The sequence below is a fragment of the Macaca fascicularis genome, chromosome 4, assembly GCF_037993035.2.
Source record: "Macaca fascicularis isolate 582-1 chromosome 4, T2T-MFA8v1.1".
Taxonomy (NCBI): Eukaryota; Metazoa; Chordata; class Mammalia; order Primates; family Cercopithecidae; genus Macaca; species Macaca fascicularis.
In genome coordinates this window covers 63,491,871-63,519,178 of record NC_088378.1, presented here as the reverse complement: position 1 = coordinate 63,519,178, position 27,308 = coordinate 63,491,871, and the positions used below count along the sequence as shown (strand labels likewise).

Genomic DNA, 27,308 nt, shown 5'->3' with positions numbered 1-27,308 from the left:
CAACAACAAAAAAATCCAGAAGAGGATTGCTTTAGATATAACATGATGTTTCAAAAAAAAAAAAAATTAAAATGTTTAAAAAAAAAAAAAACAGAACAGAAAAAAATGTAATTCTTAAATTTGAAATTTTCTTTTTCTTCTCACTAATGTCCACCACAGTTTTTATTTTTGGTGGCCACTAATTCTTCTTTCCCAAGAAACAAAGAACAGGGAAACTGAGTAACTGCTAGGTATTTACTGAAGATTTTTAAAAATGTACTGAAATCCATCATCATACATGGAAATCTTAAAAAAGGTAAGGTGATAACTATGTTAGATTTGAGAGGAATTTTACAGCAAATGCTTAACATGCTCATATTCTTTCAATAATTTTTTTTCTTCTGTGTTCTTTAGTGTTATTTGCTTTCTCTTTTCTCCACTTTTAACAATGAAAATTGAAGCTCAGATGGCCCCAATTTCAACCTGATTGCAGCTTTCTCTCCTCTTCTAAATTTCTGATGCTCCAGTGTTCACTTTGTAAACGTTTTGCTTAGTTACTACAGGCACTGTTAAATAACAGAGTTGGCAATGGCCTTAACATGTGAACTTTTTGCATATCTATTTTGCTGAATCTTAAGATAAACTTTGGGAAAAAATTCAATTTCCTTCTTAAGAGTTCTGATGTGTAACTCAAGCAGATCATAAGAAAGGAGAAGTCATTATCCCTCATGGTGTTGAGATTCCCCTCAAGCTACCATCTTGTGCCAGTGCCCGGAAAGGCACACTTAACTTTTAAATACATGGCCATGCTCCATCAGTGTTTCAGGAGGATTTAATTTTCCAAAAAATTTTAAGTCAGGCCAGGCACAGTGACTCACACCTGTAATCCCAGTACTTCAGGAGGCCGGGGCGGGAGGATCTCTAAAGCCTACGAGTTTGAGACCAGCCTCAGCAACATAGTAGGACCCCATATCTATTTTATTATTAAAATAAGATTTAAAATAATTTAAGACAAAGCCATCAAAACACATCTATTTGATGCTCTAGGATCCACTGCTTCATTAAAAAGCTAATGGATATTAGACATGATATTGGGTTCCCAAAATTAAATAACCCACTAGAGATAGAACAGAGTAGTAGGACTAAAAATGCTGATGAATTTCAGTTTCATAAAATAACTTGCATCCTGGGACATAACCAGGCCAGCGAAGGCAGCTGAGCATTTGCTTTGCATGAGGAATGAGGAGGAGAGGGAGGAGAAATTTGGAAGAAGGTGCATGGAAAATGGCAGAAGAGTGCAAGGAGTGAGGACGGGAAAGGGAGAAGAGAGGGGAGGCTGAGAGTACATAGCTGCTTCATCAAACCAGCAACTTCAGAACCAGAAGTATCCATTCTGAAGCTGGCAGTCTCTAACCTGGTCCCCTCACACACAGGGGATGTCACCAACCTCCAAAAGGTATGCCACATGGCTCCTCCCATGGGTGTGCCATGCACCTGGCTCCTCGTGGTCTTGATGTCAGCGGTGGCCCATCTAGAGCAATCACTGCCATGACACCGGCCACAGTGGGGGAGGCACGGCCAGGGTTGTGCGTTCCAAGGAGCCAGCAGGAGCTGGGAATGTGGAAGCCCTGCCCAATTCTGAAGTGGCAGGGCGGGAGCCTCGTGCTCCTCAGACACAGCTGCAGCTGCCCAGCTGTGGCTCTGGACCCAGACATCCCTGTGCTCTTGGGGGCCAGGAGCAGGAAGGAACCCCACCCCCCCAAGCACTGCTGCAGCCGCCTAGCCGCAACTGTGGACCCAGGCATCTCTGTACTCTCAGGGGCCTGGGAAGGACCCCCTGCTGCCACAGGCTCGAAAGTAGCCTGCTCCCACTGCCTGGCTTCTCCCTAGTCCTGGTGCCCACTCTGGTCTTAGAGCAAATTTGGGTCTGAGTCCAGGCACTATTGCAACTCAGCCAGGTGTGGACACGCTCAGGGCAGCGCTGACATGCCAGCCCCCTGCTGTACTTTGGGCACCAATGGGCATGGGAAGCAGGCCAAGGAGGGGACTGAGGGCAGCTTGGCCCTGGCCTGCAGGCACCTTTGGCACAAACAGCCTGGGCACCATGAACAGCGGCAGGACACAGACAGGCTCCTGGGTAGAAAGGGGTGGGTCCCCAGAAAAGCCCCACCTTTAAGCTGGGGAAGGCCTAAAGTCTGGGGGCCAAGCTGCCAGTCCCACAGACCAGAGTGGGAACTTATGGAGCTTTTTCTGGGCCTGCCCAAAGCCACCATGGACCAATCAGTACACACTTCCTCCCCTCCGAAGCACATAAAAACCCTGGACTCAGCCAGACTCAAAGAGACAATGAGACAACCAGCTGAGGCAAGGAGCTACTCCAGGGTCTCCTCTCTGCTTAAAGCTAAGCAGACATCAGTACTACCAGCTGTGGAGCAGAGCTACCCACTCCAGGGTCTGCTCTCTGCTGAGAGGTGAACACTCTATGGGATGACCAGCCTGCAGAGAGAAGTTACCCACTGTGGGTTTCCTCTGAGCTGTTCTATAGCTCAGTAAAGCTCCTCTTCACCTTGCTCACCCTCCCCTTGTCTGCATACCTCATTCTTCCTGGTCATGGGACAAGAATTCAGGACCTCCCTAATGGCAGGGCTGAAAGAGCTACAACACAAACAGGACCAAAACACGCCCCTTGCTTGCCACATTACAGGTGACAAGGAGAGAGGAGAGGAGGAGAGAAGAGCTGCAGCCCTTCAGGGAGCCCAGACCCAGGAGTTCCCAGAACTAGGGCTATGCCACCCTCTTTGGGGTTCAGCGGTTCCTGGCATCTCCAAGCTTCCAGGTACTGGTGCAGGCCATGGAAGCTGCTTGTAGTATGTGTGATCCAGCCATAGCTTCACAGGGAACCAGCGCCCGTGCTAGAGCCTGGAGCTGCTGCCTGCCCCACCACAGCCAGCTTCCCTGCCTGTGCATGGTGGCCAGACCCCACACATGCTCACTGACACACCCCTCACCACTGCACTCACTGACATACCCCTCACTACTCTGCTCACTCTTGGCAGGCACGGGATGCAGGCCAGTAGTGTAAGTCGAGCACAATCTGCCAGGTCGAGTAGGCCTAGTGGGCCCAAGAAAAAGTTGGGCAAAGGCACCCTTGGCCACAGAGGTTTCCAGCTGGTAAAGTGATACCCCAAGAATCTTGTGATAGTGTTAGTCTAAACCCAACTGAGGCATTGTTCCACTTTATAACTTTCATTTAAATGCCTATCATTGCTTCTATTTCTTCCATTCTTATTTTGTATTTAAGACAAATACAATACAGAAGATGTATAATTTCAAAATCAATTAAAAACTGGACTGGTTATTAGCACAGATTATGTCAATCAGAGCATTTCTGAAAGGGTAGCAGCTAATGAACAGTTAAAAATGCAGGAAAGGAATGGAATGTAACAAATGCTGCCAAGGATGTGGATAAAGTAGAAGCCTCCTACATTGCTGCTGGGAATGTCAAATAGTGCAGCATTGTGGGAGACCATGGGCTGTTCCTCAAAAACCTAAACAGAGAATTACCACATGACCTGGCAATTCCACTCCTTGGCCTGAAAACAAGCATTCATGCAGATAACTCTTACACCAACATTCACTCCAGCATCACCCACAATAGCAGCAATAATCCAAGTGTCTATTAACAGATGAATGAATAAACAAAATGTGGTGTATCCGTATAATGGAATATTATTCGGCTGTAAAAAAGAATGAAAGCCTGACACATGCTACAACCTGGATTAACCCAGAAGACATATGTTAAGTGAAATAAGCCAGAAACAAAACGACAAATATTGTGCCTAGAAACTGGCACCTAGAAATGTATATGAGGTACCTAGAAATTGGTAAATAAGACAGAAAGTAGAATAGAAGTTACGGGGGAGTTAAAAGCGGAGGAAATAGAGAGTTATTGTTTAAGGGGTACAGAGTTTCTGTACCCCTTGCAAACCAGTGTGAATATACTTAATGCCAAAGAAGCATACACTTGAAAATAGTAAAAAAGGAATATTTTATGTTATATATGTTTTATCACACAAAATGACAACATTCCAAAAATAATTTATCTTCAGCCAAAAAAAAAAAAAAAAAAAATGTAAGAAAGAAACAGAATACTAATTAACACCTTTTGACAAGGTTTTCCTTGTCAAAATCACTAAGCAAAGCCAGCACTATATATGAACAGCAGAGTGTACACTGCTCTTTGATGGCATACCAGAAGTCATGGAGGAGTTCTGGCTAAAGTAAATGGTTCCGATTAGTACTTCACTTCAAAAAAAATACATACATAAGGAAGCTGTATCCTTAAAATATATATATATATATATATGTTGAACTGCTGGACCTAGAGATAGGTAACTCCATCTCCTTTCCCCACCTTGGGTAAGAGCCTGCCAGGTTCGTGGTTTGCGATTTAGGCCAGTATCTTACCCTGAATGTCTGCTCCATTTTCTCCCTGTGGGAAACCTGATCCAGAGTGCCATCTGTCTGACTCCTTTTCAGACCTGTTGTGATATCAGGGACGTTGCTGAAATCTGCATGAAAAATGACAAAAATGTACATGAGTTTGGTCATTTGCAGAGAATAATAACGCCTGGTTGAAAGGCTCAGATGGAGAAAGGAAAGGAGAAAACAACCTAGGAGGCAGTACAGAGCAGTCCTGAATAACACTGAGGTTACAATTATGCACACAGATGGTCTTCTGAAACAGATCTAGGCTCTTGCTAATTGAAAAGGCAACATCTGCCTGCTTTGGTCAAAAGAGACCAATCAAAATAATGACTTAAATGCCCTGTCACTCTTCTCATTGTTGTATAAACTATACTTCCCTAAGCTCTGGTCTTGAGTAATTTATTTGGACCTACAATCAAACAGCAACAATTTTGTTGGTATTTCCCTATTTTTGGCTAAGGGAAGGCAAAATTACCAGGGAATCTTGGAAACCAATGATGGAATATTATACTTATTACAATCTACAACTTGCTCATTTACAAGCATGTTTCTTTGGCTGGCATCAACCACAATTGCATCCTAACTTAAAGGTCCAAGAAGATCAGTAAACCCTTATTAACTTCCAGAGTAAAGGCTAAGAAATAATATGGGCCAGGTGTGGTGGCTCATGCCTGCAATCTCAGCCCTGTGGGAGGCCAAGGCGGGAGAATCACTTAAGACCAGGAGTTCGAGACCAACCTGGGCAACATAGTGAGACCTTGTCTTTACAAGAAATTAAAAAAAGAAAAAATCAGGCACAGTGGTATGCAGCTATAATCCCAGTTACTTGGAGGGCTGAGGAAGGAGGATTGCTTGAGCCCAGGAGTTCAAGGCTGCAGTGAGCAGTAATCGTGCCACTGCACTCCGGTCTGGATAACAGAATGAGACCCTACCAAGAAAGGAAAGAAGAGGAAAGAGGAGGGGAAGGAAGGGGAAGAAAGGGGTGGGGAAGGGAGGGGAGGGGGTAATAATTAAAATATAAAAATAATAAAAATAAAAATTTTAAATTTAAGTAAATTAAAAACTAAAACATTAAAAATTTTAAATAAATAATATGAAATAAGTAGAACACATAGTTTTCCAGCCTACAACTGGAAGCACACATCCCATCCTCAGCACGCTTCTCCAATAGAGACAGAAAGACCAGCCTCTATCAAAACATAACACAAGTTTTCATCGTAATTCTTGTATTTGATAGAATGTCCCCTCAACTAGGTGAAACCAGATGATTTCTGATCCCATCCAGGTACAAGAAATCAGTCTGAGCTGATCTAGGCCCAAGAGGCTTGGATAGACTTGCAAACAAAGAAACTGCCCAGCATGATGGGGGCAGGGAAGATGGTTTCTAGAAAATCTTTAGAAGCTAGGGGAACCCCTGGAGGTTAGCACAGTTGAGACAGAAGAATGCCAGGAGCAGGTTCATGCTGATATTACCAACCACTACACAGGCACTCACATCTAAGATAGGGAAAGGTCTCCGGAAAACATATAATGATCTACAAAATTCTGCAGCTCTAATTTTTTTCTTCCGTTTCCTCTTCCAACACCCTAATCTCATCCAGATAAGGACCAGACAGATAATCTCGGTCATACCTCACTGCTGTTGGTTGCAAAGTTAGCCCAGGGAAGGCAGTGCTGACCCAAAAGGCATGAGGCTCCCTGGGGAAATTTTGAGTAGCAATGACAAGCAAGGATACTTGGGCCTGCCTCCCCTAGTCCCCTAATGCCACAACACAGAGGCAGTCCCCTCACCAACAAGCTGACTGCACGGGAAGTAAGATGAAACCCTCAACCCCAAGTGACCCACCGCTGTCTCCTAAGACTGCCCCCTTTCTCTGATGTGTATACCTTGGCTTAAGGGAGACCAATTTATGTAAGTCACAAAAGAACAGCAGCCCTTACTCCTATTGCATCCAGCCTAAGTGCATCTCTTCGTTCCTGCACTCAACACATACTTCTTGAGTGGCAGCTGTTTTCCAGGCACTGTGTGAGCAGCTGGGGATGCAAAAATGAGTGAAATGCTCTCACGGGCTGCTTCTAGTCTGGAGAGAGGCAGTTGGTGAGGGAGAGGCAGTTGGTGAGGGAGGGGCGGGTGGAGAGATGAGTGCAACCAAGTGTCACAGATGCTATGAGGGAAGTCCACAGGCTGCTGAGTGGGGACACTCAGGAAGTAAGTCAATTCTCCCTGGGCCCTTAAAACACTTCAGAGGAAAGCAGACACGTGAGCAAAGGCTTTATGTCGGCGGAGTATCTATTTGACTTTCAAGCTGAAGATGACAAGGCAGGATGGGCAGCGGGGAGAGGGGATTCCAGGGCTGGAAGCGGCCTGAGTAAAGACGAATGATAGGAGGAGCCGGGCACCATCGGGGAACTTGCCGAGTGTGGCTGCACAGAGTGGGGCAGAGATGGAAGACTGTCCTCGATGGACGGATGGATGGAGGACAAGAAAGTCATAGTGACATCACAGGTACAAGGTGTAAGGACCAGAACATCACAGAAGAGAGCAACAGAAGAAAGTAAGGGATGGTTGAGCATTTGAGGAGGTAGATTTCATAGGTCCCCTCTTTGTCATTTATTAGATATAAGAAGATACAGAAAAGAGAGGCATCGAGGAAGACTGATTTCTACGTCCTAGGTAACTGGGTAGATGGGAAACGCGACAAGGGGAGAACTGGGGATAACAAGCTTAGCTTCCGCAACACTGAGTCTGAGACACGTGCGGGCCATGCAGGGGGAGATTTTCAATGGTCGAGAGTCCAGAGTCTAAAGCCCAGAAAGGTCTTCACGGAGACATGGATTTGCAAGTCATCAGACTATCTCTCCACAGTAGTGAAGTCAAGGGAGTGGAGGACATCAAGAGGACCGAGGAGAGAACCATAGAAACATCAGTGCATAAGGGTACGGGAGAGGGTGACCCTCAAGAGAGGTACCTTTCTTTTTATAGAGAAGTAAAAAAGAAGTATAAGGCCATCAAAAAAGAGTCATGTCACAGAAGCCACACAACATAAAAGTGCATTACCCAGGTTACAGAATCAAATTTGCACTAGTGCTGCCTTTACCTTGTAAATAAGGAGCCCTGGTATTTCCTAAGAGTTACTTCAAGTACAGGAAATAGGACACGCGATCCACATGCACATTCATGGATGACAGGGATTTCACAGTGCCTGCTGCACATCAGGCATGTACTAAGTACCAGGGATACAAAGATGAACAAGACCTTGAGTCCCATGAAGAACTCAGCTGTGGCAAAGGCATAAGGAGCTTTGGAGCCCGAGGTGCCAGATGGATGCTGGTGAAAATAGCACGGCTGATGTCAAAAGCGGGTGCCGAGTGAATCCTGAGTCATCTGAGTCAAACTCTTCACAAGATTTTGGAACTTAAACACTGAAAACTCCCCGAACCACTGTTCGCCTCTTATAAAGGAGACCAAGAGGTACTCATTCACTTAGCGAGAAAGAGACTCATTTCAGGTAAGCATGAGAAACGGGGCAACGTGTACCTGGTAAGAGAATATTGACCCTTCCCATCAGAACCCTGCTCACTCCAGGATAAAGGCTTAGCTTTGAATCAGTGAGGTTCCCTTAGGCCCCCTAGAACCCCTTAACTTCAAGGAAACTTTGGGTGCCACCAGGTTCTAAGGCACAGGCTTGGACAGGATGGCCCAAAGGCACCAGCTCCCACTGAGGCTGGCCCTGGGGATCTGAGAAGAGAAGGCAGCTGTGGGCAGTTCCTGAGATCTGCCAAGACAGGAAATCTCAGAGGTGTTCTACTGCTCAAGTTTCCCCCAGGTGGAATGCATCTGGGCATACACAGAGTCCCTGCGGCCACCAGCCATGTGCCAGCACTGTCCTGGACATGACAGAGCACAGGAGAATCCGAGCTGGACAGTGTTCACAGCTGCCATCCCCAGCTCTGGGAGCCTCCAATTTTACCAGGACCTGTATCCCCATAAAGGGAGGGTGCCCTTAGTGTTCTTTAGAGAAGAGACATGAGATGAAAGTACATTCTGGAAGAATAGAAGACTGGCTTTAAAAAGAGTGGAGGCTGGTAAAATCCGAATGCTTATTTACAAAGCTGTTTGAAACAGGCATCCTGTCCTGGGTGCCAAATGCCTATACATAGCCCCCTTATATTCTGCCCACGTCCTGAGCACCAGCTGCTAAAGGCAGTAAATATATCCTGCCCCTCCCAGGCGAAAATCTGGCTTCCCACCTGGGAGAGCCTCATCAGGATATATACAGCGCAACATGTTTTAGGGGCTGTTTGTCCCTATCAGAGAGTAATAAGCACTTGCTTCCTGCCCGCCCTGCACTCAGCATTGTACAGTACAGATGTTCAGACATGCTCCAGAAAAAGCCTCTGGCCAATCTGACTGCAAATCATGAAAAAAACAAATTATAAATTCAAGTCAAGAGTTATCTATTTGTATCTGGTTAATACATCCTTTTGTCGTTCTCATCACATTCCTCATGGAAATTAACAGTTGTGGGCAGAGGTCTAACAATTTGAAAAAAATCTAACATTTAGCACAGCCAACAAGAGCTTCTACTTAGCAGAAGAGCTTCTACTTAGCAGTTGAGCCAGCAGAGCTGCAATGTCCCAAGTTACAATCTGGCCCCCTCAATTTGGATCTGTCATTTAATTTACTTATCCCCTAATTCCCATGGGTGCCAGACACTGTGCATCCACTGAGTACAAGGTGCCATGACCAGAGCAGTCATGAGACCAGACTCAGCCATCTTTCTCCTTTAATCAACATGCTGTTGGGCTGGGCGCCGTGGCTCACACCTGTAATTCCAGCACTTCAGGAGGCTAAGGGGGGTAGATCACGAGGTCAGGAGATCGAGACCATCCTGGCTAACATGGTGAAACCCCGTCTCTACTAAAAATACAAAAAATTAGCCAGACGTGGTGGCGGGCGCCTGTAGTCCCAGCTACTCAGGAGGCTGAGGCAGGAGAATGGCGTGAACCCGGGAGGCGGAGGTTGCAGTGAGCCGAGATCACACCACTGCACTCCAGCCTGGGCAACAGAGCAAGATTCCATCTCAAAGCAAACAAACAAACAAACAAACAAAAAACCATGCTGTGGACACTCCAGGCAGGCTACCACAGAAAATGCCTGCCTCCCTGCTCTTCTGCACAGCCTATAGCTCCTTACAGACAACTGGGGAACATTTGTGGCTTTAGGTTTGAGACACCTGGTCATTCAGCTTCCTCCTGAACTGTGCATCAGTACCTGGCCCATTAGCACCACGGTCAGCCAAGTCACTGGCAACCCCAGATCCTTTTACAACGAAAGGGCAAAATTTGTTCAAGGAACATCCTGGGTACCAACTTAAAAACAGAAATATCAGAAAATGTTGAAGTTAAGGTTGCCTCACCCACACAGCTCGTAATCTGAATTCAAAATGTACAGTTACATCATTTCCAAATCCAACCTAGCACAGTTAATATGCAAATGTGTGGGTTTTGCCATTTCTTTTTCCTGTTGCCCAGAAAGCACCAATAGACCTAGGTGCTCACTGTGATAGGCTCAAGGGGGAATTCTTTGGAAACGGGCAGCAATGGGAAGCTTGGGAGAAGGCCTGGCATGCGTGATGGCGTCCCTGCCGGCACCCCACCTGCAGCTTAATCCTAAGGAAGCCTGACTTTCCTCAGGCAGCTACGTATGGTTCATCTGGCTGATGCCATCCCATAACCCCAGTCGTGCCGGCAGCCTCCTCCCTACTCAACCAGGCAGCAAGCGACTAGGCAACAAAGTTCTCTGTAGTCCCTGGACACCCACCAGGTGGCCACCAGCAGACCCTGGAGACACCAGGCAGCTCCTGATCTTAAGGACAGGTAGGGAAGAGTTCCCCCGCCTTTCCAGCAGCCAGGATGGGGACTCCTGAGGACAGACAACTGGTTCCTAGAAAAAGTGATCTGAGAACCACTCCACCCCAAAGTCTGAGAGTACCTCCCCAGTTCTCAGGAAAGCAATTAAAGAGAAATTAAATTAAAAATCTCAACATGGTATTAATCCGTAGCCAAAAGCAAGAAATGCAAAGTGACAAGAGAGTATTTGTTTTCTCTTCTTAGGTACAAGATGACTTTTTTTTCTAGAAATTAATAATGGTAGTTGCTATGGTTTGAATGTGTTCCCCAGAATTCACATGTTGGAAGCTTAATCCTCAATGCAGCAGTGTTGGGAGGTAGACTTAGTGGGAGGTGTTGAGGTCATGAGGGCTCTACCCATGACTCATGAATATTAATGCCATGATAAAAAGGGCTCTCAGCAGTGGCTCTGTTCTCTTCCGCTGTTTACTCTTCCACCTTCAGCCATGTGAGGATGCAGCGTTCAAGGTGCCATCTTGACCTAGTGGCACCTTGATACTGGACTTCCCAGCCTCTAGGACTGCAAGTCCGTAAATTTGTTTCAAAATTACCCAGTGTGTTTTGTTTCAAAATTACCCAGTGTGTGGTATTCTTTACAGTGGTGCCAATGAACTAAGACAGCAGTCATGGCATCGGAAAAAGCCGTGCTTCAATATGCAGACTAAGGATTCATTTGAAATAGAATAGAAGTATCGGGCATGAGAATGAAAACTGTTTTTAAAATATGTTTTTCATGCTTCAAAGCATATATTATAGTACACTGATTTTTAATACTCTCATCTCCAAAGGGTCCTTTTTGATAATATATACTTTTACTATCCTGAAATAAAAATCATTCTTAATATAATCTACCTCCATACATAGTTTCTTCAAAAGCAATATACTACCCTAAAAATAACACAAAAAGAAAAATACATGGAAAGTAATTTATAATTAAAAACCATGTGTTTGAATACTTCGTTTGAATTATACTCCATATGTAAATGGCAGTAGAACCTCTCCAGAAGCCGTGAGGAAGCTGTCAGCCACTGGCTCTACAGGCTTTGTCCCAAGCTTCATCACAGACCAATGCAGAGTATGCCTTAGTGGTATGACCATCAGTGACGTGATTTTCCAAAATGACAAAACTCTTGGCAAAGTTCTGAGCAAAACAAAGGATGTGCTTCCCTTTTTTATTGGGTTGCCATCTTCCCAGAAAATCCAAGTACCCTATAGCTGTGTGGAAAAAATAATTTGCATTTCTTTGTAAAATGGAGGTAATTCCTAGCTCAGATAATTATACGCACGTTTTTTTCACCTCCACTAAGGTCCAGTTGAACAATGTGCAATATATGGGATTAACTTGATCACTGTAAGATGTCCAGCAACCATGTCTCCAACTACCAAACGTCACTATCCCTGGAATCATTATGATAACCAAAAACAGAATCACAAACTTCCAAAATGTCAGCGCCACCACCTCTGAGAACTGCCTCTGCCCCTCCCCGTGGCCAGGACCTCAACTTTACTTCTAGGAAAATCAAGTGGCATCAGGGGACGCAAAATGTACCCAACCCATAGCATTTTGCACCCTCTGAGTATTAGCCTCCCTCACTTCCCAAAGAAAGATAAAATATACTCACTAAAGCAATTAAAAATATAGCAGCCAGATAACGATGAAGTGTATTTCAGTGGGACTCTCATCTCAGGCTCAAAAAATGTTTTTAGTTGATTAAATCGTTAATCCTTAGAAACCCCTTCTGATGTGAAAACTATAGAAGAATAATTTTCTAAGAAGACTGAAAAAAATCTAAAAAATTATTGTCAAAGTAGTTACAAGTGAATAATAAATGGTTTAATTAAGTTTTCAACTACATAATCCATTGTGGCATTACAGTTACACGTCTCTGACATTTAATACTTACATTCTACTATCTACTCACATCCAGATAAAATAATGTACTTTGTTTGAATTCTGCTATTAATCTATTTGATTTACTCAGTTTCTCTATTCAGTTTCTCAGAATTTATCCTATGCAATTTCATAAACGAAACACTTGTAGAGAATCAAAGAATTTTAGATCAGAAAAGAAACTCCGAAATTACCCCATTCAATTCCTTCATTTTATGTATCTTTTGTTTTTTAAAAAAGTACAAATGCAATTTTAAGAAAAGATTAAAATTTTGGTAAATCAAAGCTGCCAGCTGAGGCTTAATAGCATTATGTAAATAGAAAATTAAGACTTTTTTTCAGTTCTCCAAGCTTCACCCACTATTACAAAACTCTGCATTAATGCTCATAGCCAGTTATCTCAGTACAAAGAGCACATTGAACATTTGCAAAGAACATCTTTGCAAATCTCTCCTTTTATTTTATTTTATTTTATTTTATTTTTCTTTGAGACAGAGCCTTGCTCTGTTGCCCAGGCTGGAATGCAGTAGTGGAACTCAGCTCATTGCAACCTCTGCTTCCCAGGGGTGATTCTCGCGTCTCAGCCTCCCCGGGAGCTGGGACTATGGGTACACACCACCATACCCAGCTAATTTTTTTTGTTTGTTTGTTTGTTTGTTTTTGTATTTTTAATAGAGACAGGGTTGGCCATATTGGCCAGGATGGTCTCAAACTCCTGACCTCAAGTGATCCACCCACCTCAGCCTCCCAAAGTGCTGGGATTACAGGCGTGAGCCACTGCGCCCAGCCACAATCTCTCCTTTTAAATTTAACTTTCTGGCCAGTGGGGTGATTCATGCCTATAAACCCAGAATTCTGGGAGGCCAAGGCAGGAGGATTGCTTGTGGTCAGGAGTTCAAGACCAGCCTGGGCAACATGGAAAGACTCCACCTCTATTTAAAAAAAAAAAAAAAAAAAAAAAAAAAAAAAAAAAAAGGTTATCCAGTATGGTGTTGCACACCTGTAGTCCCAGCCACTCAGGAGGCTGAGGCAGGAGGATGACTTAAGCCCAGGAGGTAGAGGCTGCAGTAGCTTGTGATTGTGCCATTGCACTCCAGCCTAGGCGACAGAGTGAGACTTTGCTTTTAAGACAATTTCTTCTAAATAAATAAATTTAAATTTGTAAACTTTGTATAGCAATGTATATTTTTAAGTAACACAGATTGTCCTAAAATTTACTCAAACTTTTACTTTGAAGTGCAGTGGTTTGTGACGTCTTTCATTAATGACATCAGCTGTACTGTGCCATCCAGGCAAATATTTCTGATCATCAGTCAGTGAAAGAGAATGAAAACAAAGCATTTAAATGAAATAATAGAAATAACTGAGAGAAAAAAAAATAACTCTTGAGTGACCACATTCAAAGGTGAGTCAGGTCCCAAACTGCACCATTAACAAAGAGATCACCATGTATTATTACCTACTCTTAATATAGATAAAATCAGTCTTCTTTTCTGACCATATCCGCGGCTTTGCATTTTTTTATCATTATGACTCGTGTCAGGGAAATTCCAAGCAGCAATTTGAATGTTATTAAGCTTGCAAAGAAATAAATTCTATTACAGCATAAATACTGTGCTAGAAAGATATACATTTCATAAACCTTCCAAGTCCATTTAACCCGAGGTCACATTCCAATCGGTGATGTTTTTGACAATGCAAGCTAACACCGGCAATAAACAGAGAGTGGTAAAGTAAATGCTGGTGGTAAATGTTTCTTAATAGCAGGCTGCCAGGATCTGATTCAATTGTCTTGTGATAAATGTCCTTACAGTGGGAAAGAATACTTAAAAGGAACAGGAATATGGCAGATGTTCTCACAGTAGAAAGGTGCTGCCACAGCCACCTCCACACTGACGGCAACACTCCTTCTGAGAACAATGAAAAAGAGTGTTTAGATGTACCCACATCCTCCTTTGCCAGGCAGGCTACAGCAGGGACTGAGGCAGCGTGCTTAATCCAAAGAAAGAAGGTGCAATGTCTCCCATGGGGTTTTATCAGAGCCCCAATGAAAAATACACCGTCAATGATGAGAGATCTTCAACCAAGGTTTTGGTACTGCAAGGAAACAGACACCCACTAGCACTGGTAGGACACCCAAAAGCCACACTTACTTACCTTCAGAGGCATGTAACAGACAATACTGTATTTCAAACACTCAAAGAATTTTAACAAAATTGAATTTCGGTTCAAAGCCCTTAGGAACTACTTAGCTGGAGCTCTATTTAAAGACTTTGAGAAGAAACCTAGAAAAAAGTACACATGAGATTCTATTAGAGAAAGTTGCTACGGAAAAAAGAAAATTTGAGGAAACTTTTCAGTAAGTGCTATGGTTCTCTTGGATTAAAAGAAGGTGAAATTGAATATTATTCAGCCATAAAAAGGAATGAAGGATTGATTCATGCTACAACATGGATGAACCTTGAAAACATTATGCTAAGTGAAAGGAGCCAGACACGACAAGTTACAGATTGTATTTTCATTTTTATATGAAATGCCCAGAATAGGTAAATCCATAGAAACAGAAAGTAGATTCATAGCTGCCAGGACCTGGGGTTGGGGGATGGAGGATGAGGAGTGACTTCATTTGTTTTTTTTTAATTTTTTTTTTATTTTACTTTATTTTTGAGACAGAGTCTCGCTCTGTTACCAGGCCGGAGTGCAGTGGCATGATCTTGGCTCACTGCAACCTCTGCCTCCCGGGTTCAGGTGATTCTCCTGCCTCAGCCTCCCAAGTAGCTGGGACTACAGATGCACGCCACCACGCCCAGCTAGTTTTTGTATTTTTAGTAGAGATTGGGTTTCACCATGTTGGCCAGGATGGTCTCGATCTCTTGACCTTGTGATCTGCCTGCCTCGGCCTCCCAAAGTGCTGGGATTACAGGCGTGAGCCACCACGCCGGGCTTTGAGGAGTGACTTCTGATGTGTGTGAGTCTTCTTTTTTGAGGGGATAAAACTGTTGTGGAATTAGACAGTAGTGATGGTTGCACAATTTTGTGAATATACTAAAAACCACTTAATGGCACACTGTAAAAGGTAAATTGTATAGTATGTTAATTCTATTCAGTTTTTAAAAAAGAAGATAAGGAAGTCAGGGTAGATATTCCAGGGGAGAAGTTAGAATTAACAGCAAAACTCCACCATAAGAGGGTTCCAAAGAACCAAATCACAGGAAATATCTGGTCACATGATTGCAAGGTTAATGAAAAGCTGTATGAACCATCAAAAAAGGAACAAGAATAGATAGTGAAGCTATGACCACAAACAACTGACCTTTCCCTGAACTGAGAAACCCCAGATGATTACGAGAACTTTCCGATTGTCAGTCCCAACCTCCCGATAAGAATCCAGATAAGAAGACAAGGGCTTTCAGCAAACCGGTCACATCTAAATTTGCTTTACTGCAAGGCGAATTATAACTGGGTTTTACTCTATGAATATTAATATATAAATCTTTAAAAGGGAAAAAAAAAGCAGTTAAAATCCAGACATTTTTCCCTACATGGAAGGAGAAACAGGAAGACACAGTTCTATCTGTATGTGCCACTGACTATGACCTCGTCCAAAGCACCAGAGGCTCGATGTCTCTCTATACCTTGATTTACCCAGCTGTGAAAGTAAAACGATAATAACACATCTCTGCTCCATCGGGTGATGTGAGGGATAATTAATGTTTTTAAGGTTCTTTGTGAGCTTTATATTGAGACAGCCTGCCATTATTATGAAGGCTTAACAAACACGTTCTCTACTGCAGTCAAGACCTGACTCTATTTAAGGAGGGAATGAGACTGGCTGCAAAACCAAAATGGAATGTTTGATCCATTACTTTGCTTTTTTCACTCCATAAAATTTTGGAGGAAATGTACACTCCTGTAGTCCTTACATTGTCATTTCAATCACATTAAATACAAGAATTTAGAGAGAGAAGGAAAACGTTTTAAACTATTTTGCCTGATCCCTTGTTTTAAGAGTCAAGAAAATAGTTATAGTAACCTGCCCAAGGTCACAGATGACAAAGCCAGGAACTAGAATCCATTTGAGACTTTATTTGAGACCCATAGTCTTTTACAAATGTTACTATCCCTAAATTAAAACAACTCACTGTCACTATTGGCCTGTACTGGCGATATAGAAGTTACTGTTCTTAGGCTGGGCACGGTGGCTCACACCTGTAATCCCAGCACTTTGGGAGGATGAGGTGGGCAGATAACCTGAGGTCAGGAGTTCAAGACCAGCCCGGCCAACATGATGAAACCCTGTCTCTATTTTAAAAATAAAAAAATTACCTGGGTGTGGTGGTACATGCCTGTAGTCTCAGCTACATAGGAGGCTGAGGCAGGAGAATCGCTTGAACCTGGGAGGCAGAGGTTGCAGTGAGCTGAGATCGCACCATTTGTCTGGGTGACAAAGTGAGACTCCATCTCAAAAAAATTTTTTAATTAAAAAAAAAAAAAGAAGTTACTGTTCTTTCTCAGTTGTGGTTTTGGTTTAGCTGGCAAATTAACTGTCACGGACACCAATTAGCCCATTAAAACTGAAGAACAGCACAGACGTGGGCCAGCAGCTAGGCTCCGTGGACTCCCAGGACATACAGCAGGACTCCAGAGCTGGGGCATGTGGTTCTCCACCACCACAGCTATGGGCCATCCCAGGGTGCCCTCCACACATGTGCCAGTGATGGAGACCTCGGCTCAAGAAAGTCTCGGCACCATTCCCTTGCATCAGATTTATAAAGAAGAAATCTTGGAAGCCTCAAGATGTGTTCCAAGGATTCCTTTTACCCCCATAATCCATGCTCAAGAATGTTGCCTTAACTTTCATTAAGAGATTTCTAACAACCTTCCTTTCACTCAATAGCTATTTACTCAATGCCTGCTATTTTTATCAAGAATTGTGCTGGCTGCCATGTCTGAAACATCCTTTATACTCTTCAAAGTCCCTGTTTTCAAGGGATTGTCAGTAGTAGGTTAATTAGGACGGGCACACAGAGAGCTATATTGCAAGGCAACTCCCATATCAGGAATACAGACAAAATGCTTTCAGAGTTCAAAAGAAAAAGACCCCATGATATCGCCAGTGCAACATGCAAGCAGCCTCATACTTCTCACAGACTACAATTGTAAAAGAGAAGCATGAAAGGTGAAGTATTTAGGTTCTGTGAACTTCTACTCCCAAAGATCCCAAAAAATGATAAAACTTCTATTTATGCCACACCTTTTAAATATAACTAGCACATGCATTAATTTTCTCCTCTTTCCCCAGTGAACACATACTGACTTACTCAGTGATATGGTTTGGCTGTGTTCCCACCCAAATCTCATCGTGAATTGTAGTTCCCATAATCCCCACCTGTCCTGGGAGAGACCCACTGGGAGGTAATTTAATCATGGGCATGGTTACTTCCATGCTGTTCTGGTGATAGTGAGTTCAAACGAGATCTGATGGTTTCATGAGGGGCTTTCCCGCTTTTGGTCGTCACTTCTGCTTGCCACCGCCATGTGAAGAAGGACGTGTTTGCTTCCCCTTCCACCGTGATTGTAAGTTTCCTGAGGCCTCCCCAGCCTGGCGGAACTATGAGTCAATTAAACCTTTCTTATATAAATTACTCAGTCTCGGGTATGTCTTTATTAGCAGCATGAGAACAGACTAATACAGTCAAGGTCAAAGAACATCCACATGGAGCTAAAGTCTTGCTGGCTGGACACACCCGGTGACTAGCATTTTGGAGTCATGGGTATTAAGGTTAGGAAAGCTAGGCTTCTTATCACCATTTCCAGTCCCCATTTTTCCTCAACCATTTGTATAAAATAACGACAAAATTCAACAAATGTTCAAATAATGTTGCTAATACTGCTATGCAAAGATGCCTAAACTTCACAAAAGAATGACATGGCCATTCATCAACTGAAACATGAAAGACAGAATTAGATTCACAAATAGCAATTTAGGAGAAAATAACTAGTGTTTGGAAAGAAAAATGTTAAAATGTGGAGAATCGCATGTCGTTTCATTCAGCAGTTTCCAAGTGCTTCACTGGAAGTCCAGATTTGGTAGCAAGCCCACTGGGAGACTTCTGGAAGGAGGGGGCATCCTGCCACTCTAGAAAGTGTGGAACAGCACCTGCTCACCCCCCAGGGCAGCTGGCCAGAGCTCCTAGCAGAAGATACACAATAATTTTGCTAACAATTTCAAATGCTTTTTTCCAAATAATCTTTTCCAGAGCTACCAACAAGTAACAAAATGGGATAATTTGAACTTTGTCACATTTTCCCATGACATGTTAAAGATGTTAACAGCCAAAAGCAAGAAAAGATAAAAGATAAATAGATTTATATGAGACTGGATAATTTATAAATAATCATAGCTGCGTATGGTAGGGCAGAAATAAATTTATGAGATACAACAGATCAGAACTAAATTGTCTGAAATGAGAGGAATTGACGTGCTACAATTTGTATTTCAAAGCCTATTGATTTCTTCTCCTATAAACAAATATGTGTTTTCCTTACCCTATGAGTGGACATCTTTAAATTACGGGTAACATGTCACTCAAATTTCCTCTCTTTCTCTTTATGTGGCTAATTTTGATGAATTTAATGGAATTTTCTAGATAGGTTTTCACTGTAAATTCATTTACCATTTAGAGCATCTTCTAGATAAGGTTATTAAGATTCCCAATCATAGAGTAACCCCCAACATCATCCAATTGAGAGAAAAGACCAATGCCTTTTAAAATTTCCCCCCTTTCTCTTTCTGTTGTTAATTTTGATGCCTCTTGTGGAATTTTATTGATGGGTTTTTATTTCAAAACGGTTTTGGAAGCAGGTGAAATATTCAACATGAACAGAGGTTAAACACAAGGAGTTCCTAAACCAATTCCTCATCTTTCCCCAAAGCTGCTCCACACTCATCTTCCTATTTTAACTGATGGAAACTCCAGCCTTCCAGATGCTCAGGCCAAAACCTGGGGGTCACCCCTGATCCCTTTCCTTCCAGTCTCTGGACAAGCTCTGTTGGCTCTACTGCCACTGCCACCACCCCAAGCAGACCCCACCCCCTCACCTCTCTCCAGGGTGATAGCAAAGCCTCTGTTCCACCACTGCCTCCCTTGAGTCTATTTTCAACAACACTCAGGGATCCTTACCAATCACTCGTCAGATCATGTCACTTCTCTGCTCAAACGTAGGCAACGGTTCTTCCCTTCCCTCCAATAAATGGACCTCACAATGGTCTCTGAGGCCAGCCTGATCTGGCCTGATTGGGCCCTCATACTTCCTCTGGGCCTCACCTCTCACTGCTCTGCTCTTCCCTTGCCCTTCCAGGCACACCTGCCGAAAAACAGGCCACATCAAGGCACATGTGATTGTTCCCTCAGCCTGGAAGGCTTTGCCCCCTGACGGCCACGTGGCCCCATCCTTGTCCTCCCACAAGCCTATGCTCCTAGGTGCCCATTGTTCCAGCCTGCCCTGTGCACAACTGCAACCAGCGTGGTCCCTACTCCCCATCCCTCCCATCCTGATCAATTTTCATTCCATCACACTTATCATCTGTGAGTACATTACATAACTTATTAATTGTGAAGTTCCTGCTTACTCTGTATGTCCACACACTAAAATACAAGTAAGCTCCATGTGGGCAAGGAGGCTTTTTTACCTACTGTGTTCCTGTTTATCTCTAGCACTCCTAGATCAGCGCCTGATACAACAGGCAGTAACTAAATATTTGATAAACCAAAGAAAAGTAAAATGAGAGAAAAATATTTTTCTCCAGAGATCAGTGGTTTCTCAGCTTGGCCTCAGTGTGTTCTTCACAGGTGATGGGTACCTAACATGGGGTAGAAAGTTGCTCATGTCATGGACCTAATTTACGTGCCTGAATTCAGGATTAAGTATGGAAGTTCATTTCCCACCTTGAAGGCAAAAAATTCTCAAATTATTTGCACCCGGATTCAACCTCAAGGTATAAACAAAGCCACAGCTCCCTTCTTAGCTACAAGTTTTATTGTGCACACCTCAAATAAGCCACATTTTAGATATAACATAAGCCTTAGAATCTTGTTGAAAAATAAAGTTAATGTTTGTATTAATCCATAATCACGCTGCTAATAAAGACATACCGGAGACTGGGTAATATATAAAATAAAGAGGTTTAATTGACTCACAGTTCTGCAGGGCTGGGGAGGCCTTAGGAAACTTACAATCATGGTGAAAGGAGACGCAAACATGTCTTTCTTCACATGGTGGCAGCAAGAAGAATCAGTGCCCAGCAAAGGGGGAAGCCCCTTATAAAATGATCAAATCTCATGAGAACTCACTCACTATCACGAGAACAGCATGGGGGAACCTGCCCCCATAATTCAATTACCTCTACCTGGTCCCTCCCATGACACGTGGGGATTAAAGGAACTATAATTCAAGATGAGATTTGAGTGGGGACACAGCCAAACCATGTCAATGTTGAAATGTTTAAAGTGGAAGACCTGGGGTTTTCTTCTTTTTCATACTCTGAGTCCTGTTGTTCCTATATCCTCTACTCATTTGTTCAAATGTTCAAGCAAATATTTGTTGAATGACTCTACTTATGTGCCCAGTGATTTATTGGTGTCAAATACAAGACAGAGTCCCTGTAAAAAAAAAAAGGAGGACAGGGTATCACCTGCTACCTATGTGCTCTGAGGGAGGGAAGGGCACGGACTGCCTGCCACGCTGTGCCACCCACCTCTCAGCCCATTGCTGCCTGGCCACCATTCATCATTTCTTAGGGGACTAGCAGCAGCTGCAATGCGCTTCCCTGGCTGGCACTGGGGCTGCCTGTTTTTCTAACCTACGAATCTGACCCACCATACCCTGATCATCTTTTCCCTGTGGATCTTTACATCCAGGCTTCTCACAGCTCCCTGGACCCTTTGTCACCTGGCCCCCTCACCTGTCTCACCCTACCTTCTCCTCGTCTCCATTTGCACCTGCGTCTCCAACCGTCAGAGTTACTCACACACCTCCCCAGAGCTAGACAGCCCCGGCCTCCTCCCAGCTTCTCTGCACCTGGAATGCTCTATGCCCCCTCATCGACCTTCTCATTCTCTAGGGGTTAACACGGGTGAGACCCTCCCTGGAGAGTGGCCCTGATTAACCTGGAACACGAGTTTTCTGCTCCTCTGTGTTGCTGCTCTGTATGTATCGGAACAGCCCTTCTCCAGGTGTGGTCTGTAGAGGGGTCACCGAGACCCTTCCAAGGAGTCCACAAGTTGAAAATTATTTTCTGAAAAATGTCAAGTGGCATTTGCCTTTTCCTCTCTGAGGACATGTGCACTGATGGTGCAAAGCATCTGCTGCTGTCTCAGCACAAATAAGACAAGAACACCAAACTGCGCTCAGCACCATCACGCTCTTCATTGCCACACTCTTAAATTTAAAAACGCGCCAGTTTCACTTAAGAATGTCCTCAGTGGAGCAGCAAAAATTGGTAATTGTCCTAAATCTCCACCCTTGGAAGGAAGCACACTTACAACTCGCCAGCTGCATACCCAAGCACAATCGTAGCATTGAGGAAAAACATACGTACAACTGTGTTGGGAGCTGAACTAACTGCTTTTTTTCAAGAACCACAATTTTTACTTGGAAAATAAAGGTGAGAAAAAAAACATTTTCTTTAAAAGGAACAAAAGGAGCCTGACAGTATTGGTAGATATAATCCAAACTGTCCAACAAAAATCAGAATCTTGGAAAATTTGTGTCTGACACCATGAGCTTCCCAATACTTCTCCAATGAGATCTGAGTGTGAAATTTTTTTTTGAGACAAGGTCTCGCTCTGTCACCCAGGCTGAGTGCAGTGGCACAATCATAGCTCCCTGAAGACTCAACCTCCTAGGCTCAAGCAATCCTCCCACCTCAGCCTCCCGAGTAGCTGGGACTACAGGCACAAGCCACCATGCCCAGCTAATTTTTTATTTTTTGTAGAGATAGGATATCACTACATTGCCCAGGCTGGTCTCAACCTCCTGGCCTCAAGCCATCCTCCTGCCTCTGCCTCCCAAAAGTCCTGGGATTACTGGTGTGAGCCACTATGACTGGTCTGAAAGTGATTTTTAATACTGTGAAATGAAATGTCCACATTTGGAAGATCTACATAACTTAGTGATCCCACATTTCCAAATAAACAAGACATGTTATGAAATCATGCATGAGTAAAAGATCTATTCCAAGTGTAAGACAGGCCAATGAATTTTAATGACACCAAATAAGAAAACTCCACCAATAATGCCTCAGGTTCCACATTGCAACTAACCTTGAAGAAATGGCCACTTGTTGAGTTTTGGGGCACTATGAAAGAATATCCACAGTTGTCTGAAAGGAGTATCAAAATACTCCTCCCTTTTCCAACTACATTTATCTGTATAAGAATGAATTTTCTTTAAATAACTTCCACCAAAGCAATACACTGCAACACACTGAATGCAGACGCTGATATGAGAATCTAGCTTTCTTCTATTAAGATGCACATTAAAGAAATTTGCAAAAATGTAAAATAAGGCTATCTTCTCACTAAGGTTTTTTTTTTTTTTTTTTTTGGTTTGAGGAGACATTTCATTAAAAGTATGTTTATTGTGTTTACATAAAAATGGATCCACTATTGTTATGTTAAAATAAACAAACATTTTGGACATTTCTCAGTTTACATTTCTAATACAGTCAGTATCAATAGATATAGATGTAGGCCCGCATAACTAAAGCTCTTTGGGGCCCTCAATAATTTGTAACAGTAAAGGGTCCAGAAAGAGACCGACATGTCCGAGAACCGTAAAACTAATGACAATGGTGGATTATGACTGCTGTCTGTACACACGTCTGCCTCCAGATCATAGCACCCCGAATACCACAACTGTGGTTTTTTTTCATGTTTGTATTTCTGCCATCAAACGTGGTGCTTGACACGTAAACTCAGTTTATTACCTTACAGTTCTGAAATCTGAAGACTAAGGCCACAGGGCTGTGTTCTATCTGTAGGCTCTAAGGGAGGACTCTTTCCATCCCTTTTCCAAATTCTAGAGGCTGCCTGCTTTCCTTGGCTCGTGGCTGCCACCTCTCTCCCTCCCTCATCACATTTACTTCTCTGATTCTGACCCTCCTCCCTCCAGTAAGGACCCCTGTGATTACACTGGGCCTCCCACCTAATCCATGAAAATCCATCCCCCATCTCAAGATAATTAACTTAATCACACCTTCAAAGTATTTTGAAATTTAAAATCTCTTTTGCCATATTCACAGGTTCTGGGGATTCGAATGTGGACATGTTTGGGATGGGCCATTATTCTGTCCACCATAGCCATGTACTAAGGCAATGGAGTAAAAACAAGGCAGAAAAATACCCCAGTATTTTCCCCAATTTTTTTTTTTGTTGTTCTTGTTTTTTATGAGACAGAGTCTTGCTCTGTCATCCAGGCTGGAATGCAGTGGCACAATCTTGGCTCACTACAACCTCCACCTCCTGGGTTCAAGCGATTCTCCTGCCTCAGCCTCCCGAGTGATAGCCTGAACTACAGGTGTGTGCCACCACACCCAGCTAATTTTTGTATTTTTAATAAAGACAGGGTTTCACCATGTTGCGCAGGCTGGTCTTTGAACTCCTGAGCTCAAATGATTGGCCTGACTCAGCCTCCCAAAGTCCTGGGATTACAGGCATGAGCCACCACGCCCAGCCAATTTTCCTCAATATTTAGAATTCTCCAGGCCAGGATGAGAAAGAAACTAAGAACAATGATGACCTCTGGAAGAGACACTGCACGGCTAAGAAGAGGGTAGGAGGAATGTATCTACATATTCAACAAACACTTACATGGCCTTTACTATGTGCCAGGCAGTATCTAGTGCTTTCCAAATATTAGTCTGTTGCTCCCACAAAAATCCTAGACCATTTTATAGTTGCAAAAACTAAGCTTTCAGGTTGAGTGACTTGCCCAAGGTCACACAACTAGTGAGTAGGAGAGGCTGGAGCCAGAACCTGAACTAGGTCATCAGATGGTGTCCATGCTCTTCACCACCGCCCCATGTAGCTTGGGGGACTTAGCTGTCACTGTTTACCCTTCTACACTGCTGGCATTTCGTACCATGCACATGTATTACCATCTGAAAAAGTGAAGATAGTGTCACAATACAGTTATCTCTAAACATGAGAGTAGGAAGATAACTATCACACTTGGTCCTTCCCAATGATCTCACTTCCTTCATAGGCAGGAATAAAGTGAGAAATATAATTCACTTTCAAGTCCCTTACAAAAGAAGGGGAAAAAAATAGAAACACAAACAAGCACCATTTGGCAGCCAGTACTCATAACACCGACAGGAAAGTGAGATCTTTTTTTTTTTTTCCTTATGTAACAGGCTGTAAAGTTTCCTCTTCTCAGCAGCCAATGGTTTCATAGAACTACTGCTTCAGAGAGAGTTGGCTCCCTCTACCTTCATAGGAGACCTGCCTGGCACCCCAAACTCTCAAATGTCTATCAAAAGTGGCAGAGCCAACACATATTTCACACAGTGTGCTTCAGAGAACTTCTGTAAATTTTTTTTTTTTTTTCTTTTTTTTTGAGACGGAGTCTCGCTCTGTCGCCCAGGCTGGAATGCAGTGGCCAGATCTCAGCTCACTGCAAGCTCCGCCTCCCGGGTTCCCGCCATTCTCCTGCCTCAGCCTCCTGAGTAGCTGGGACCACAGGCGCCGCCACCTCGCCCGGCTAATTTTTTTGTGTTTTTAGTAGAGACGGGGTTTCGCCGTGTTAGCCAGGATGGTCTCGATCTCCTGACCTTGTGATCCGCCTGTCTCGGCCTCCCAAAGTGCTGGGATTACAGGCTTGAGCCACCGCGCCCGGCCGAACTTCTGTAAATTTTTATCTGAAAGATGTATTTATATTTAATGTTCAGAGAGAAAAGCCAAGACTGATTTTTACTCAAAATGCTGGGAACGTTTATTTAACAGTTCTCCTCCTGACCCTCATACTGCCTGGTCCTCTTTGTCATGGGCTGTCCCCTCCCCACCAGCTGCCCCTGTCACAAGCCAGCAGAGTGTTATTCCATCTACCTCACCCCTAAAGGGGACCAGTGAGGACCACACTTTAGTGGAGATGGCTTCCCAATGCTGAGGAAGACTTAGGTTTTACAGAGAACATACAGGTGTTCCTTTATTCACTCTTTACTCTAAAACATTTGAGTATTTATTTTATAAGGGACTTATGATCATTCAACACAATACTCTAAGATCCAAAAGAATGAAGCCAGAGTGGTGGGATGAGAGAGGTGACAGGCAGGGGCAAGCTTTTCAAGTCACACACACTCCAGTGGCCATCAAATGAGCAGACAAGTTCTCCATATTTTATAGAAGGCAGGGGGAAGTAGTAATACAATACTCGTTAGTTAGTTAATTAGCTAGTTGGTTTTTCAGATGCATGCAATGATATGTTATAAATTCCTGGAATTCAGTGTTTTCTACAATCTGGCCCCAATAGACTTTCCAACCTTTCTTCCCGTGACCTCTACATGCAGCCTCTGTCTTCCAGCTTGCTTGCTCTATGTGAGATGCCCTTCACTCCACCGCCACCACACACCTCCAGGTCCACGGCCTGTCCATCCGCAGTGCTGAGATCAAGCACAAACCCTTTCAGAAACTGTCCTCTCACGCTGATAATGAGAGCCCTGTGCCTTGCTTCTGAGTGCCTTTGCTCTTGTAAAACAGAAAAATTAGTGGGAATCCCACCTCTGACCTCTAATTCTCTTCATTGCAAATGTTTGTTTTCTTTGGAGCCAGGAATTATTTACAAGTGTTTTCCAATTCAACTATGAGCTTCTTGAGAGTATGAAATAATGTGTAATTCACCTTTATGTACCCTCGACATTTCACAAAAGGTTATCTGTTAAACGTACAAGTGAATAAATAAATGACTGAGAATACGAAAAAGAGAATCAAACAAAACTAAGTTTTATAAGGAAATTGGTATCCCAGGATCTTAATTTTTTTCACCACTAAGAGAAAGCCACACGCTCACTTCCACACTGATGGAAATGAAACCGATCTTTAGCACAGACACAACAAACTCGTAATTCTGAGACAGAAGTTCTGTGTCCTGGTAAAGCCAGTATTTCCCAATCAGATTGTTTTCTGATTTAAAAAAAAAAAATGTACCACTCATCTTTAGGAACACTAATATGTTTTTACATCTGGAAATCTGGGGTGTCAGCCAGCCAGACTCAGTAATAGCAGTTTTACACACAAACAGAGCATTCTCTGAGCTAAATGCTGTTAGTCATCCTAAACAGGCTACGGAAGCCAAAATGCCCTCACTCTCATAAACAGGAAATAAGTGGGTTTGCCACATCAGAGTTGGCTCTATAATTCTTTTCCCTGGTGAGAAGCTATATAATGGACACATACATTCCCAAGAGCAATTCATTCCAAAGAGCAAATTTACATCTAAGTGGCTTCTGGTAGCTTGAGACTCTACACTACTCACGGCAATTTTAAAAAAGAATGATTCAAAGGGGGCGTGGAGGCTAAAAAAGAACCTCAGGCTGCAATTACCTTCATCATCTGGTAAGCATGTGTTGGATTTATATCGTCTAAATGGAAGGAAAACATAGGTCTTTTCTATTTTGTCCCCTACTAAATATACCTCCAATCCTAACAAGGTAGGATTAATGGCTGTTTATAGATGGAGAGTTCATTAATGCGACAAGTTCAGTGTTTACATAAAGACTTTGTTCAGAAACTCTATGCCCAATGAGACTTTCTTAAAAGCTGCTGGAATGTTTCAAAAGATGGCAAACACTAGAAAAGGGATTTTCATACATAAATCACAAATACGGCATTAACAGGGTCCCAGTATAAACAGGTCTGGCCCGTCCAATCCCTTCAATGGTCACCTTGTTGGCTCTAAAATAACACTGGCCTCTTTGGGGAATTCCAGTGGTAAAATTAATTCTCTCTATAAAGTTTTTACAGACGATATTTCCGCT

At 43.2% G+C, this 27,308-nt stretch overlaps 1 protein-coding gene across 9 annotated transcripts in view; it reads right to left on the bottom strand.

Annotated features, from left to right (window-relative positions):
- TIAM2 (TIAM Rac1 associated GEF 2) overlaps positions 1-27,308 on the bottom strand; it is a 272,290-nt gene that overhangs the window by 43,223 nt on the left and 201,759 nt on the right. For all 9 annotated transcript variants that reach the window (XR_012433556.1, XM_045390320.3, XM_045390326.3 and 6 more), the window contains one exon: positions 4,447-4,550. Coding sequence is in view for 8 of the 9 variants with exons in the window: in XM_045390320.3 (XP_045246255.2) it covers positions 4,447-4,550 (104 nt within the window). In the remaining variant the exon portion in view is untranslated. The remainder of the gene's footprint in view (positions 1-4,446; positions 4,551-27,308) is intronic.